We start from the raw sequence: 15,916 nt of genomic DNA, 5'->3' as shown, positions 1-15,916 counted from the left end.
ATACTTGTGTACCACCTCAGTCTCTTTGTGTGCACTGGGCTTTAACTCACTGGGCATTTACTGGTGTCTCCATGCACGGATCCAGCGCAGACCAGTGACCTCGGGGACGGTAGTGATAAGGTTCCTGCAGATTGCGTCATCAACGATGGGCTCCCACAGGCACTGAAGATTGCTGGGGTAGTAGAAAACTGGTTGAAAATCGGGTGATGTAATGTTAATTTTGCACATATCTCCTGCCTCCACAAGAATGCATTAGGAGACACGATAATCCCACATCAAAGCACAAGCATTTCTTTAACTCTAACTAGCAATGACTAATTTTAATCATTAGACAAAAAAGCTGTTTATATCCATCTCACAGACATGTCATTATGTACTTTTAAAACTATTGATATTTATTTAGACTCTTTCTCTCTGATTGATCTCTCCTTCTTTAAATGAGCCAGGCATAACATTATGGTAGACCGTGTGTCGAGGTTCTCAAGACAACATCACACACTAACCTGTATTCAGAGGCTCAATTCATTCATGCACTTTTCAACTCTTTTAATTCAAATAAAATGTACAATTATTGTTCTTTTCTTGCCTGTCACTGGGCAAGAGATGGGGTACATCCTGAACAGGAGAGACAGACAACCAATCACACACAGTCACACCTACGGCTAATGTAGAATCACCAATTAACTTAACATAATATGCAGTATTGTGCAAAACTCTTGAGCCACCCCTCATTTCTTTATATTGTGTTAGAAAAATGGGAAATAGGCATAGTGATTTATTGAAACATGCAAATGTACATGATGGTTCAGTATATAAGGCAAGCTTGAAAGTAAATATTTGGTGTGACCAACTTTATTCTTCAACATAGTGTGAACGCTTTTAGGCAGCTCTTGTGTTTTCTTTAAAGTCTTCAGGAATTGTTCTCCAGGCTTCTTGAAGGACACTCAGGGTGTTGGCTAACTTTTGTTCTGTTCTCCATCAAGATGATATCACACTGCTGTGGTTCTGGGGAGGCCAATCCATGACTTCTGGGAGTGTTCCCTTGTGCGTCTTTCTCATTATCGTGCTGAAAAATGAGGCCTTTTGTCAGTCAGATGCTTTCCAGATCCTATTTTATGGTGGATATGGTTCAAGACTTTTGCACTGAAGTGAATGTGCCTAAGCAGTTAGGCAAATAGACAGATAGACACCACGCCCCCTTTTCCCAGTAATGCAAAAAGCTGGTTCCAGCTTTGAATGATAATTTATATAATAATAATAATAATAATCCGTTTTATAAGTTCATAACATTCTGGCATGTTTCTACAAGATCAATCCAGTCTGATAGATCATCAGTTTTTTTTCCCCACAGGTCTGATTTTTTTCTACTTTTAATCAAACATCTTCAGCTGTGTGATTTTTCCTGTATATTTCACTGTGAATGCCTTCAGGTTCTGTTTGTGCGTTAAGAAAATCAGCAGCAGGAAAGCAAACTTTGAACAAATTTTATTGAACATAAATTAAAAAAAAATTGGAGGTAAAAAAATATTCAACAGGCTTAGAAATTCTTTACAACTATGTACAGGACAGGATCCATGTGAGCTGATACAGTAACAAAGATTTGTGTCAAATTCAGTCATGAATCCTACAAAACAAAAAGTCTACAGCAGTCAGCCTAAAGTCCCAGATCCTTGTGTACATCCAGTAGCGGGGGCACAATTACACAATGGAGTTTCCTAACAAAAAAAATTAAAAAAAGAGGAAGAAAGAAAAAGCACAAAAAAGGTGACCACCTACTCTAAGTGTCCAACAGCAGTGATGTTACCTGTTTCTTAATATTGAAATTCAATAATTAGAAAGCTTAAAGAGCAAGAAAGCAGTTTTTCCATTGTGTGTTGTGTAATTAAATTAAATCTCACTTCTTTCTTTGAGGTAGAACACCTGAGGGAGATTTGTGTGGGGGGGCACAAAACAATGATTAACCAGACAACAATTGAAGGGAATAAGCTTCACTGTTGCTCAGCCTACAAAGAGAAGGTTAAAAGCTCAAACACATTTACTTCCATTAGTCTGATGACCATACATTTATTGTTCAAATGTACAAAAAGAGCTGTAAGGGACCGTGCCGGGGAAAGATCACCGTTTTCCTTTTGAATGCTGCACCAAGGAAATGCTTCCTCGTAGGCCTTAAAACATACAAACTGCACAAACAAAGAGAACAAAGAAAGAGTGTAACAGTGGGTAAAAGCATTCGGGTCACAGCATCTGTGCCGTTACAAATAAAAACAGAAGCTTTCGGCTGACTGGAGGAGCACAAAGGTTCGATTGACGCTATTAAAACTAACCTGTGGGATAAATGTCATCAGCACCTAAAATATTAAGTGAATGGGAATTTGTAATTCACTTAATTCAAGTCCCTGCTTCCGAGAGATGTGGTATCCAGAGTAAAAAGAGCTGCACTGCTGCTTTATAGTAAAAGTGAGTCCTGTCTGCTGCCAGAGAAGGCTGGGTCATGCTAAGGTGCTGTAGAAATTCTCCTCTTCGTCGCTCTCTGACTTCTTATTTACAGAGACAGACAGACAGCTGAAGTTAGGTCACTTCAGTTTGCACTTCTTTTTTTCCCCCAGTTCCAGCAAAGGGCGCTGACAGCAAAGTCAGCGATGTAAAACAAAGTGTGAAGTAGATGAGAAACAGTACATAAATCCATCGTGTATGTGCGTGCATGTGTAGACTTCATCCCAAGCTTTCACATATGGCTCTTGTCTTGTGTACGTCCTTCACGGGTCTGTAGGTTGATCTTCTGAACACTGGCTCAGGTCTGTGTGCGTTATTGACCTCCATCATATGGCTACAGTTGCCTTCATGATTTCATTTGCCGCCTGAGCTGCATCAGCTACGACAGCTTATTAGGGTTAGCGGTGAGGGGGGGTTAATTCAGATAGCGGCGGCAGCGCCTCGCCCCGCAGTTGCAGGAGAGCTTGTTGCTCTCGTCCTCGATGGGGAACTTGTAGTCGTAGGTGAGCTCTTCTCCCCGGTAGATCTTCCTCAATGCGAAGATAACGATGTGCTTGCGTCCGTCCACGTTGATGACGCGCGAGTAGCAGTTCGGCTCGCACGAGTGGTTGATGAAACGAGCCGCATTGCCCTGCATCGTGGCGTCGACCACGTCGAAGTCGTCGATGCGGAACATGTAGCAGCCGATGCCCTGGAGTACAGAAACACACACATTACTTTCACATTTTAGGATTAAAGGTGTTTCATTGTTCTCGCCCCTTATGAATGTTGCCCACGATGTAAAAGGAATTTGACCGCCTTAAATTTTAATGGTATGCCCCCCCGAGTCTAGTGAGAGTGTGCCTTAAGGAAGTGAAAGCAAAAGGAAGATGTTGAAGTGCGTTTAGCTGGTGATCAAAGAATAAAAGAAAAAACCCTTTAAAAAAAAAGTTTTATTTTAATCACCTGACTTGTTCCAGGTTCATCCGACGTGCCTGTTTGTTCCTGTTTGAAGTACTAATGATTAATGTAATTGTTGGAAGCAGACCGTGTCTTTGCATGCTGTGGTATTCAGTGATTTCTCTGTAGTTGTAACTAGTTACTGCTGCTTCACATTAAACTTATTAAACACAGATGCTCTGTGATGATGAATTCCGAGTGTAACCAACCTTGCTGTCGTAATACTTCTCCCGCTTATCAGTCAGGACTGCGCGAATGACAGTACCGGCATACTCGATCACCATCTCCCCAGCATCGATGTTCCTTTTGCAGAAGAGTCCACGACCATGAATCGGCGATCTAAGGCGCCACAGGGGGAGAAGATTCGAAAGTTTAACTGATTTATTTTTGGACATCAATGAAACCCTAAAGGGTTTTATGGTCATTTGTCGTTACCTGTAGACTCCTACTGCTTCTTTTGAGATTTTCTCCAGGTGTCTGAATCTCATTGCCATGGGAAGCTCACTGCTGGTGGCTCGCCTGGCAGAGACGCAACAGAGCAGCTGTCAGTACTGATGTGAAAACTGCTCAACTTCACAGACAAAAGTGAAGCAAACTGAATGACTAACCTAGAAGATTTGAGCGGGAATTCATCCTCCTCTTCATCAAAGGGACCCAATATGTCGGGAAGTTCTCTGTGCTGCGACGCCAGGAAGTTGAACATGTCAAACGTTGCTTTCCTGGTTAAAGGATCAGGGAAAATCATTTGTGATGTGCGTCATAACAAGACACATACAGACAAAGCGCAGAAGGTTTTAAAAGCAAAACCCGTGAACTAGGGTGTCTGTACCGTGTGCAGACTTCAGCTCGGGCGCAGCCACTCGGGTTGAGGGGGAGTTCTTCCTCGATGTCGTCACATCGGTGGAAGCGGAAGCGGTGGCGTTTGCAGTATGCGGCGCCCTGCAGCTGCTCCAGCAGGAAGATGACGGCATCGTGGACGACGCCAAGCACCCGCGGCCCGCTCATCCCACCTAGAGGCAGCTGCCTTAGGTGGAACCCTGCCCGAGCTTCGAGGACGCCGTCTATCACAGCGCGCCAGGCAACTGACGGTAGGTGAGAAAGGGAGGCAAAGATGAACACGCAGCCAAAACGCAAGATAACACGGACAAATGTTTAAGAGAACACCTGGGCTGATTCTTTTATGCTGTATTCATTCTCCTTTTTATTCTCATATTATAATAAGAAAAGAAATGGCTGGCAACAGATAAACATCAGCCACTGACATAAATGAAAATCCTCTTATTTGCTGATAAAAGTCGAGGCTATTATCCAATGAGATATAAACTTCTATTTCTTATATTTTTAATGACAAAGAGTAGAAAATACCAGCATAAGAATTAAATAAGAAGCAGAGGAGTGATTCCTACCTTCTATGCTGTTAGCCTTAACGCTAAAGCCGTCATCACTGGTGATTTCAAAGCGCAGGTGGGGCTGGTTCATGTACGTCCTCGCTGTGGGTTTAGGTGGTGGTGGTGCTTCTTCTTCTGAGCTAAAACCTGCAAAAAGTGAAAGATAGTCTCACACCTAACCACATATTCTCTCTCGCAAAGCAATGACACTTAAAGACAATCAAAACTATATAAATGAGATTAACGATAAATGTTAAATGTAAAAACAAAGGTTTTTAGCCTAAATTAGACACAAATGACTAAACTTATAGTCACAAACCTGAATAAGGGCCCCACTCAGAGAGGTCTCCGTGCCGAGCGCTCACCCATTTGTGCGTCATACCCTGAATCTGACTGTTGGTTTTGGTGGGAAATGGTGGACTGTCATCATGAAAACACCTGCACACAAGGGAAAAAACATATTTGTCAAAAATACTTTTCCCCCCCCCATTTTTTCACAGGTTAAACATTCTGTCTCTTCTCTTTTCCCTTGATATTCTCTTCTTCTTAACTACTACAGGATGGTCTAACGGTCTTTGGACCCGATCAAAAATCACTTCAAGTATTCGAAATATGACACCCTGATGGCCCTGAACACTGCAGTCAAAACAAAACAGCCTGGGAGCAGGAGCCTGGACTGGAATGGGACTGGGCGATCAATGTTGGGATAAAGCTGTCCTTAGTGTACGTTCATGGTACACTGCACTAGGCTGCAACTAACAGAGTTAAAAATACTAAAGTCCTGAATGATCCCAACAGTTTATTCCTGCCATAAACAGCACGTTTTGACCTGATTACTTAACCTAACCTTTGATCCATTTTCCTGTGGCTCAAAGACATGATGTCATTTCTTAAATTAGGAAGGTGGGGTTTATTTCACAGTCAAAGGCAGCACTATTCATTTTCCCCCAAAGTAAAATCTTTTTATCCAGCTTTGTCTGAATTAGTTCACTTATTTTGTAAATATTTGTAGTCACTTTGATCCCCCAACTAGTTTAATTCATATCTGTCTTACTATGCTTACTTGGAAGCAGAATTTTGAACCTCATTTCATTGTATCTTTGATAAACCACTGACCTAAAACAGACTGCCTTGTCTGGAAAACATTTTCACATCCCCCACATTCCCCTCCTTTTCTTTGAATTTCTTTTAATTAACTATTAAGTCAATTTAATGCGTACAGCATCTTGCTTTTTTGAACAAAAAAACAAAAAACAGCACATACACAAAAACTACTTCAGGCTCGAGGACCTAAATAATTAGTTTTCATGTGCCCTTTCAGCTCTTTCAAATCTTTAAATACAGCCTGACATTAAGTATTTGCCTCCTTTTGCCTTTGTAGCGCAGTAATAAGTCCATACATGAGGCTAACCTTTTGGGTGTAGGAGGTGGTGGTGGGGCAACGATCCTCAGTGGCTCAGGCTCTGGCTGTGGCTCAAGCTGGCGATCCAGATCAAGAACATCTTTCATTGTTGGAGCTTTCATTCTCACACCACTCGGCCTGTTGAAAGACATCAACATGCTTTATTTTCTCTTTTGCCATCTTTTACTTTAAAACTCTTTCAGCTGCTGAGAGTGCAAATTTCTCTCATTGCTGAGATTCTGCAGATCAGAGGACCAATTTATAAAATGTCAGTCTGTATGTGATGCTCGGTGCTTCATACAAAATCAAGCTGGAGATCAGTTTTTTTTTTTTTTAATGTTAACCATTAAGATCAATGTAAATATTAGTTTTTTAAATATTACTCGTGTTCTGCATGTTGCAGTAAGTACATTTTAAAATCATCTGTTACCTGGCTTCATCAGTGTCCTCCGGCTCACTCGATGGATCCTTCAAGAAGTCCATCTTGGATTTCTTTCTGGAAGGTCTCTCAGACACCGACGACACTCTCTTAACTCTCACCTGGTGGCGCGATGCAGCAGGTATTGATTCATTACCGAAAACACTGGGAGACTCCGAACGACCAGCTGATGACTGATCCGAGTCTTCGACGTTGGGAAATGGCAATGGTTTCCGATGCTTGGCCTTTGGCTGTCGAGTACTGCTGAGGATGATGGGTTTTGTTTTGGGTGCGTCGCGGTGAGTAGCCATGGCTCTATCGATAATCGCTTGGGCTGTGCTTTCTTCAATGTTGGAGAAACTAGATTCAGGTGAGCTGTACATGCTGACAGTTGTGGGAGCAGCAGCTGTGCTGTTGCTTTTCATGGGCACCATTTTGACGATGATCTTCCTCTGGGCCGCCTGGAGGTTAGGGGCAGGAGGGGCGTTTGCAGCTGAAGGGCTGGGCCGAGGCTTTATTATGACATGAGGCATGGAGCGCTGTAAAGCATTACCACTGTGGAGAATCTTGGCAATCTGGCTTATCTTATTGTAGGTTGGTGAATCTGTACTGAGAGGCTGATACGTGTTCAACTTTGGGTCTTTGATCATAATCTGACCGTGCCGGTTGACCAGCAGGACCTGATGGGTAGAAGCCTGCACTGGGGGCGTGCTAGCTGACCCAGCTGGGTTCTCCGTCGCTGCCTGCTGCTGACTTTCTGGCTTGGAGCTAATCAAGTTTATAGCGATGGTTTTCCCCAGTGAAGCACCTGGCTGAATGTTTAAAGCATTTAAACCATTGATAATGGCAGGGGGTGCGACCGGGCGTGGTACTGCATGAAAAGTAACTGCAGCAGAGGAAACGGACGCAGTTTGTCCAGGGTGAGGGGGTAAAGGCAGTTTGGCTTGCATCAGGGGAAGTGAAGGTTTCATCGCCAAGCGCTTGAGGTTTGGCGCAGCATGTTTTGTTTTCACAAAGACCGTTTTCATCTGTGCTGTGGGAGGTTTTTTGGTTTTAGGCTCTGGAGAATAATCAGGATCATTCAAATCATCTTTAAATCCTTCATCTGAGTCAGCTGACGAAGCGCTGTCATCTCTGTCGCCAACGATGTGTTTATTTGGATACTCTGCAGAGCCATGTTCAGCAGGAACAAAGTGGCCTGTAGATGAATCCAAGAACACCTCGTTTTGAGACGGCGATGTTTCTGAGGTCATCGGGACCTCTTCCTCCTGAACGGACAGTTCGTTATTTGTGTAAGCTGACTCCAGGAGAGCAGAAGGTGAAAGACTTTCCTGAAGCACTGGTTCAGGTTGTTCTTCAACTGGTGACTTTGGGACCGTGTAGATTGACTCAAGCCTCTTTAGCGCCACCGTTAGTTGTTTAGTGGGTGTAGTGTGGTTGGTTTGAATTTTAGCTTCTTCATTCCCTCCCTCTGCATCCTGAGCATCTTCATCGGCCGCCTCGCTTTCAGTTTCTGACCCGCCGTCCGCACCGTCTAACTGCGGGATAGACTGAGCTGAATTAAGCTGACCTGAGGTATCCGAGCCACTTGCTGTGTGATCGCACACCACCGTGCGTGAAAACTTAAAATAACGACTCGAGTCGTCTTCTTCAGAATCAATCTCCTGATCGTTTCCCTGCATTTCCACCTCTCTGCTGCCTTGTGCCCCGCAATGAAGCGACACATTCTCTGTGAGCAAAGCCTCATCAAACTCAAGCTTAGCATTCAGCATGGAGTCCACTGCTACCTCAGTGTCGGTGTCAAACACAGTGTAAGGAAGCTCCTGAGACATCAGGTGGGCCACTTCCTCCTCCAGGTTATCAGGTGCCAGTGAGATCCCATTTGTAGTGGCCACAGCTGCATCTTCTGCCTCAGAGGATGCCAAAAAGTCTTGGGGAACCTCGGCAGAGACTGGAGTGGTAATTTTAAAGCTATGCCTCCCTCTGGGGGAGTGAGTGATGGCTCCTTGCCGAGGCGACAGCCCTGTAGAAATGCTGGAGCTGGATCTAGGTGGGGAGCTCCAGACTGGAGATGCAGAGTTCTGTCGTGAGAGAGGAGGTGAAGCCGATCCAAAGTTCGATGCTCTCGGAGGGGAGCTGAATAGGGCACATCGGGAGTGGACCGTGCCGCCAGAGCGGAGTGTCATCGGTACGGACGGGTCGCTCTCTGATGGCGAGGAGCTGCACCGGCTTCTGGACGAGAGCCTTCGAGGCCGCCGGGTTTCCTCCAGGTCCCTCAGAGTCAGGATGTGATGGGATTTGGGTGGAGCACACCCTGACAGCAAGAAAAGGGAGTGTGAAAGGGGGTTTACTTTTTTTATTTAAAGTCACACTACAACAGGTACCCATCTTCTCCTAAAACTCCACGTACCTGGAGATGGTAGTGGTCGAGATGATCCTCCTGCTGGTCTCCTGGTGTGTGTGTAAGCAGGGCTTTTAGACCCGGGTGTGTTGTGCAGTTTAGAGTTGGGTGATATGGAAGTGGATTTTATTGGGCTGGATGTGGGACTTAAAATATCTGGAGACTCAATATCTAGAAGAAAGAAAAAAAAAAGAAAAGAGAAAAAAAGTTTTTAGCACAGTAAAAAAAAAATTTACCCATATTTTCAATTTCTTGTCCACTGCTTCAGCTTCAGCGCTCTTCTCACAGCCGTTGAGATCCTGCTCACCTCTGTGGTGGTTCGGACTGTGGACTATGGTGTGGTTCTCTTCATCCTCCCACTTCAAATTCTGTTCCTCACCAGGGAGAGGAGTGCTCACCTCTGTCACCTTGCAGGTGTACTTACAGCGCCGGCGTGGGTCCACGGTGCTCCAGTACAACCGTGAACACCTAGAAAATAAAAGAAGGAAGAAAATACGTTTCAAGCTTGTTAATGAAGAGACAATGAACTATGGATAAATCAGTAATGTCAGTAACAGCAGCCAAGAACTAAGCCAATCACATGTAACCCTTTCCCCATTAGTACAGCTTGGCATGGTTTTCAGGGGTTTCCATTAGGTGGTAGTACCTGTTACCAGGTGCTTCTTTTTTAACCCTTTACAGCCGATCGGAGCGGGCACGCTCTGTTTTGCGTAACTATTTTTAAATCCCGGTAGCTCTGCAACCAAGTAAGCTAGCGCAATAAATTTTTTTGCATATGAAACTGGAGGAGTTGTACTTACATCTTATGCCATCAGCTTGTCCTAGGTCACAGTTTCCTTCCACATATAGCTTTGCAAAAACTGCATAAAAATCACTTGCAGCAACAAAAACATGATATTCCAGAAACACGCTTCGCCGATCCATCAGCTGTTTGTAACACTTCCTACGTCCATCAGCGCGAACTATCACATGACCGCATGACCTGCCCGAAACCGGAAGTGACGTCATTTTGCGGAAATGTAGTTTTTTTACGATCGGGGCCTTATGAGCTTGTGTTTTACTTGTTATGTGTTTTAAAAAGTTATGTTTGACTTTATGACTTTCTGTGTCGTTTCTGGGATGCTTAAGACTCATATTGCACTGCTGGAAATAGTTTATTTTGATGCATATGCTGTTATTTTGCAAATTTGCACTATAATATTTATTTTCGTTTTTCCTGCAGTATATAAAAATTTATTTCAAAAATAAAACTATGAAGACACTCAAAATAAATTTCCTGTGGTGGGAAACTAGTTTGTGTAACTTTTTTGTATTTACAGTTTTGAGGGATAAGCCTCTTAAATTTCTCTAACTAGAAATATATGTTAAAAAAACAAAAACGATTTTCAATTTTTTTGTAGTTTATTGCACTTTTTTGCAATTTATGTAATTACTATGCACCTAATGCAGACATATTATTAAAGTTTGGGCTATAATGGTTGTATTGATGTATAGCAACTTGAAATGCTCCCAAAAATGGCTCCACAGCATGTAAAAATATAATATAAGCTCTGGCAAACTTGGTTCTATGGTAGGTCTTAAAGGGTTAATCTACTTGGCCGGGGTTCCAAGCGATTCGAGGCGATCGAAAAAAAATGTGACATAAATAGACTGACTGGATTGTTCAATTTGTGATTGACATGACATTGACCAATCAGGTGAAAGGAAGAAAAATTGGGTCAAAATTAGTACTTGTAAGTTGAATCCCACACACAGCCAGGGAACTTGAGCGCAGAGTTTTACACATCGTTTTTTGCTTTGTATCTGTAACCAGATCTTAACAAAAAATTTTTTTAAACTTGTGTAAATATTTTTACATAAGTTACAATGACAATTACAAGTACAAAATATTTATGACCACAATTTGAGCCCATAGAAAACTACACAAAAAACAACACTCTGGTCCCTGAGTCTGAGAATAAGCCATACACCAAACAGCAGGTATGACACTGTCTCGACTCCTTTGTTGTGTTGTTCACGTCGCATACAAATGACCTCACTGGACTTTCGGCCTTGTTGCTATAATGACCACATGCACATTAGGTCGACTGTAATGGAAAACGACATAAACTGAGTTCAGTCCAGCTGAGTAGGCAGCAGTGGAAGAGGGCTAATAGAGTCTTCTGTTTAAATGTGCTTCTACTCTAAAGTAGAAATGAAAGGGTTTACAGCCTGATAGAGAAAACAGTCTGACTTTAAAACTAATTTCCCTGTGGGTACTTTTTATTTTTCTTTAATAATACAACTGTGGAAAAATGTACCGCTGCGCCTTATACATAAAGAGGAAAACGTGGTTCTGCGCTAGGCCTGTGGACAGCTTTGCAGACTATGTGTTGTAGCTGTTTTTAGCTATTTATAAATTATAGAATACGAAACAGGCATGTTAATTTCTACTCATATCTATAATTCAAAAGTTGCTGTTTGCGCAAAAAAAACCCAACCAAAAAAACCCCCGCTTGAATACAAAGGCAGTTATCACTTACTGATAGCCTACAGGATACAGCATCCTTCCATTTGACGACAGCTCTGACAGAACACCAAGTTTCTGAATCTGCAGCGAGCCTGGAAGGTTAAAAAAAAAAAAACAGATAATGAGGTTCATTGGATCAAGACATAAAGCAGCCGTATTTTAATTCAATCTGAATCTATCCCATTACAAGAGTCAAAAACATGAAACATCAAGATAATCTTACCTATGGTCATATTTATGGATTCTGGCTCAAGACCTGTGAGGAACTTCCTTCTGAGATTGATCCCATTGAAGTCCACATACACCCGTCGCGGGACTTCAAACCCTTTACCAGAGACGATCTGTGAAGAATCACAAACAATAGTCAGCATAACGAACACAAAATCAGAATATAATATTAAATATGTATACTGCTTCCAACAAAAATATATATTTATAATCTGACAACATAAATTCACACCTTTGCAGTCACCAGGTCCCTGTGTTTGTAGCAGTAAACCTTCCTGTCCTGCTGGAACGCGCAGCTCTGGGCACGTGCACACATGAAGTGGAAGTTACTCTGACAGGTGGGGAGGCAACAGCCCACGGTGGCTCCTGACTGCCCGCAACGATCACAGCGCTGGAGGAAAATTTAATATGTACACACATAGTTTTAGGACCAAAGGGTACTTGTCAACCTCACAAAATGAATGACTGATCCTAAAGTCAGGCCATTAGGATTAGAAATGATCAAATAATTCACAAGATCTTTAAATGGAAGACAGGAAGAAAAATAAATAAATAAATAATAAAAATGGACGAGGTTAAACATTGGCAATACAAATAAGAAAAGATTTCACATAAGAAACCATTAATCATATTTTTCAATAGCCAAAATGTAGTTTTATTCCAGCAAAGTGACACTTTGTATTGGATAAAATGTTACAGAAATATATGTAAAAGTAGCCCTCCTTCCTTCTCAGCAAACATTTGGTGTTTAATGGCTGTCAGCTGGCGGTCTTTTCTCAACTTTTAACCCATGATGATAAAAAATAAAAAAAAATACTCCAAATTAAAGATACATAATTGGCCTAAATGTCAGGTTTAGGTGATTTGCAAACATTGCCTGGATTTCCTTGTTAAGAGTTTCTTGAAGGGGAATACTGTATATCCGTTTATCGATTTGAACAAACAAAATTATTTTGAGAAAGAATTCATGCATCTCAATGGTCTTTTGCCTCGTGGGACCATTTCTCATCCAAGGAGTTAATTGACTTTACGCCAAATTGTCTGCAGAGTTATAATGCTGACATCGAAGGACAGAAAAAGGTAAAAAAAAAATAAAAGTGCCCAAATTCAGATTTATATTTGTTAAATTTGTTAAGTCTGTGTGTGGATAACGGTGCAGCTGTCTCTTCACATTTGTTAAGTTTGACCAGATCGTTATTCTATGTGGAAACATCTGTCTCGAATTGATTTTTGTGATCGTACCGCGACCACTTTTGACCATCGACAGCTGTCGTTGCTTCGCTTGTTTGCATCTTGCCATCACAAAGACAGGTGCCGGCACATAAATGAAATGAGATTTAACGAACTGTATTTCTAGCAAGAGCAGCGACGTCTGAACACCTAGCTGTCACGCAGAGCCTTAGTTACCATTTAATTTAATCTTACCAGGTGGCGCCCCCTTGAGACAGCACTGTGCACCTGAAGAAGAGCACTGTTTTCCTCGTACACCTCTGCAGACCAAAGACAGCAGTTAACATGGGCCCACTCGTTCTGACCCAAGTACAGGAGCCGTCCTGCTTCCTGTTGAGAAAAGAGCAGTTATATCACTTAAGTATCAGGGAGCTGTTATTATAGTGCCAAGAAAACAAAAAATGGTCAACAATTTAATAAAAATTCTATACATCCTCACATAATCAGTCATTTCTTTAACAAAAACAGTGAAAAGGAGATACTTTCCCCTTATCCTGAACTTAAAAAAATGATTAACTTAAACTTGCTGAATATTTTGAGGACTTCTGTCTATCCTGATGCCTTCAGAGCAAACAATGCATGAAAGAACACCAAAATTAAGTGGGGAAAAAAGATCTATGCGCCAAAAGCCTTGACATAAAAACTCACACTGGGAGCAGAGTCTCCACATTGCTGGCACAGGGCACATTGTCTCACATCTTCAGTCTTGGTGATCTCTGGAGGATCATGTAAACATTTTAAACTTGAGAATGTGACCGATCTATTGCAAGAAAGTGCCTTTAGCTTTGTCTTCAGTGTGCTGCAAAACAGATTGTAATAGCGTCCATACCAAGTAATTTCAGAGAAGGAGTTTGCTGTGAAGTCACTGATGAGTCGGTTTTCCCCGTCTGTGGGTCCCTGGAGTTTTTGAGCTGGTATGTTCTCTCCAGCCATTGTGCATAGCTGTGCTCTTTAGATGGTGGGAGAACTGCCTCGGGGAGCATGCCACTAAAGAGGAGGGGATAAAAACAAACTGAAGAGAGCCATTTTAGGCACCTGTCCATCTACTACAAGGTCTTCAGATGTTTTACTTATAATTAAGATTTAATTTAGTGCCAACCTTGTAAATGACGACGTTTATGAAATTGGTTAAGTAAATTATATTTAGCTGCATTCACTTACCTCGGAAGTTCTTCTGAGAACGAGTTCCACTTTTTGACATTGCACCAACTGAATACTTTTTCCATGACCTGTCAGGCATGAAACAATGAAGTAAGACCAAAATTAAGGAATGTTGAAGGACAGTGTTCATTTGGATGTGACAACGAGAACAGAAAGGGGGCAGCTGTAGCTCAGGTGGTAGATGAAACGGATGGGCATTTCCTCGCAAGTATCCTTGGGCAAGATATTGAACCCAGACTGGCCCTGATGTATCCGTCAAAGTAAAAGTGTGAATGTTAGAAAAAACACTCAGGCATAGACTAAAGCGCTGTATGAATGTGCTACGAGTGCTTAACTTGGGGAGAAAGGAGCTGTATTAGTAAACTTGTGATTTATCCTGAGGAAAAACAGGTTTCCCTACAAAATGAATTAAGGTCTGGGTCTCTAAAAAATACATTAAAAGCAATTAGAAAATGGTAAAGGGAGTGCTTACTTCAACGTAGTGTGACATTGCCTGAAGGGTCGGTCTCTGATCTTCCAGCAGAGCTTCCTCTTCCTGCAGCCTTTGCCTTATCACAGAAGCAATATCGCTATGAAAGGCTTTCTGATTGGGAGACAGGAAAAAAGAAAAAAATGCTATTAATTCAGTGTGGGTTCTACAAAAAGAGCCTAAGTGTAAATGCATAGGATATATATGCTCACTATTGAGGTGTATCCGCCCCCTTTAAACCTCCTCTCCACCGCTTGTAGATCACAGACTGGTTGCTGTTCCCTGATAAATGCTGTGATGTTTGGTTCCTGACACTGAAAGACAGTAAGGGACAGCTACTTCAGCGACACATCTGGAACATAATCAGGCTTTGACGTTAAAGGAGAAATACTAAAATGGGGCGTTTTAAAGGATAAAAAGGCTTCCTGGTGCATCCTCTCAGAGTCTTGTGGGCAGCTCTTACCGCTTTACACGTGATAAGGTGCTGAGTGCTGTTGGAGGAGAGGAGGTCAGTGAGCACCTCCTCCACTCTGGCTGTGAGCCTCCTCTGCAGCTCCACCTTCAGGATGCTGTGACTGGTTTGGTGCTGACTGCAGGGCGAACATGTAAAATCCACTCTGCCTTGCTGACTTGAGAGCAGCCCAAAAAGCTCCTCTGCAAAGACAGAGAAGAAGAACTTCGTTTCTACACAGCAAGTTAACAGCAATCACATTTTATCTCCATAGTTTGGTCCTGTTTTATAAGTCACTCATTCAGAAAACAAGCTCATAACAGCCTTTATATATTTAGAAAACTTTCAGTTTTGATTAATTCACTGTTAAAATTTATTCATATTTATTTTGGTGAAGCCACCCAAGTTTATTCTCTGTCTCTATATCCACTCTTTGGGTTAGAAAAGTCTCAAATCAAGCCTTTAGAGCCAGAAACCAGAGCTTTCTTCTCACAGGGATTAGTTGTCTGTAATGTGATGTCATTATTTGAAATTGTGGCCTTATTAAAGTATGAGTATTCACCCTTGTAACTGATAGATGCATTACAACAATAAGAGGGGTGGAGGGGGTGGGGGTCTACTTTTAACAGCCTGAGAAAACATGAAATCCAACAAACAGTGAACAAAAACTGACTGAACTGAAAACTTTATGAGCGAAACTCACCGGAGATCCCTTCACATCTGTAATGAATCCAGTGGCTGCACTGCGAACACTGAAGCATCTGTGATGGTTGGATACTGTCTTCATAGCACTTGTGGCAGATAGTGCAGAAATGACCTGACGTAAA

General features: G+C 42.2%; 1 protein-coding gene across 2 annotated transcripts in view; it reads right to left on the bottom strand.

The window, feature by feature from the left end:
• Positions 1 to 1,469: 1,469 nt before the first annotated feature.
• The window catches only part of kmt2ba (lysine (K)-specific methyltransferase 2Ba), a 35,252-nt gene continuing 20,805 nt past the window's right edge, over positions 1,470 to 15,916 (bottom strand). For both annotated transcript variants that reach the window (XM_085261260.1, XM_085261261.1), the window contains exons 15-36: positions 15,793 to 15,906; positions 15,102 to 15,292; positions 14,851 to 14,952; positions 14,642 to 14,752; positions 14,170 to 14,237; positions 13,838 to 13,995; positions 13,657 to 13,724; positions 13,204 to 13,338; positions 12,011 to 12,169; positions 11,774 to 11,891; positions 11,564 to 11,642; positions 9,349 to 9,509; positions 9,051 to 9,212; positions 6,653 to 8,954; positions 6,232 to 6,360; positions 5,140 to 5,258; positions 4,839 to 4,967; positions 4,262 to 4,514; positions 4,041 to 4,151; positions 3,868 to 3,951; positions 3,642 to 3,771; positions 1,470 to 3,184 (exon numbers count right to left, since the gene is read on the bottom strand). In XM_085261260.1, the coding sequence (XP_085117386.1) occupies positions 2,909 to 3,184; positions 3,642 to 3,771; positions 3,868 to 3,951; positions 4,041 to 4,151; positions 4,262 to 4,514; positions 4,839 to 4,967; positions 5,140 to 5,258; positions 6,232 to 6,360; positions 6,653 to 8,954; positions 9,051 to 9,212; positions 9,349 to 9,509; positions 11,564 to 11,642; positions 11,774 to 11,891; positions 12,011 to 12,169; positions 13,204 to 13,338; positions 13,657 to 13,724; positions 13,838 to 13,995; positions 14,170 to 14,237; positions 14,642 to 14,752; positions 14,851 to 14,952; positions 15,102 to 15,292; positions 15,793 to 15,906 (5,159 nt within the window). In that variant the 3' untranslated portion in view covers positions 1,470 to 2,908. The remainder of the gene's footprint in view (positions 3,185 to 3,641; positions 3,772 to 3,867; positions 3,952 to 4,040; positions 4,152 to 4,261; positions 4,515 to 4,838; positions 4,968 to 5,139; positions 5,259 to 6,231; positions 6,361 to 6,652; positions 8,955 to 9,050; positions 9,213 to 9,348; positions 9,510 to 11,563; positions 11,643 to 11,773; positions 11,892 to 12,010; positions 12,170 to 13,203; positions 13,339 to 13,656; positions 13,725 to 13,837; positions 13,996 to 14,169; positions 14,238 to 14,641; positions 14,753 to 14,850; positions 14,953 to 15,101; positions 15,293 to 15,792; positions 15,907 to 15,916) is intronic.

The sequence above is a fragment of the Mchenga conophoros genome, linkage group LG22 (assembly GCF_057382185.1).
Source record: "Mchenga conophoros isolate Kocher_MC1m ecotype Shallow Benthic linkage group LG22, M_conophoros_male_GT1.1, whole genome shotgun sequence".
Lineage (NCBI taxonomy): Eukaryota > Metazoa > Chordata > Actinopteri > Cichliformes > Cichlidae > Mchenga > Mchenga conophoros.
Note: the sequence above shows the minus strand (reverse complement) of the source record. Positions and strands in the feature narration are given on the sequence as shown.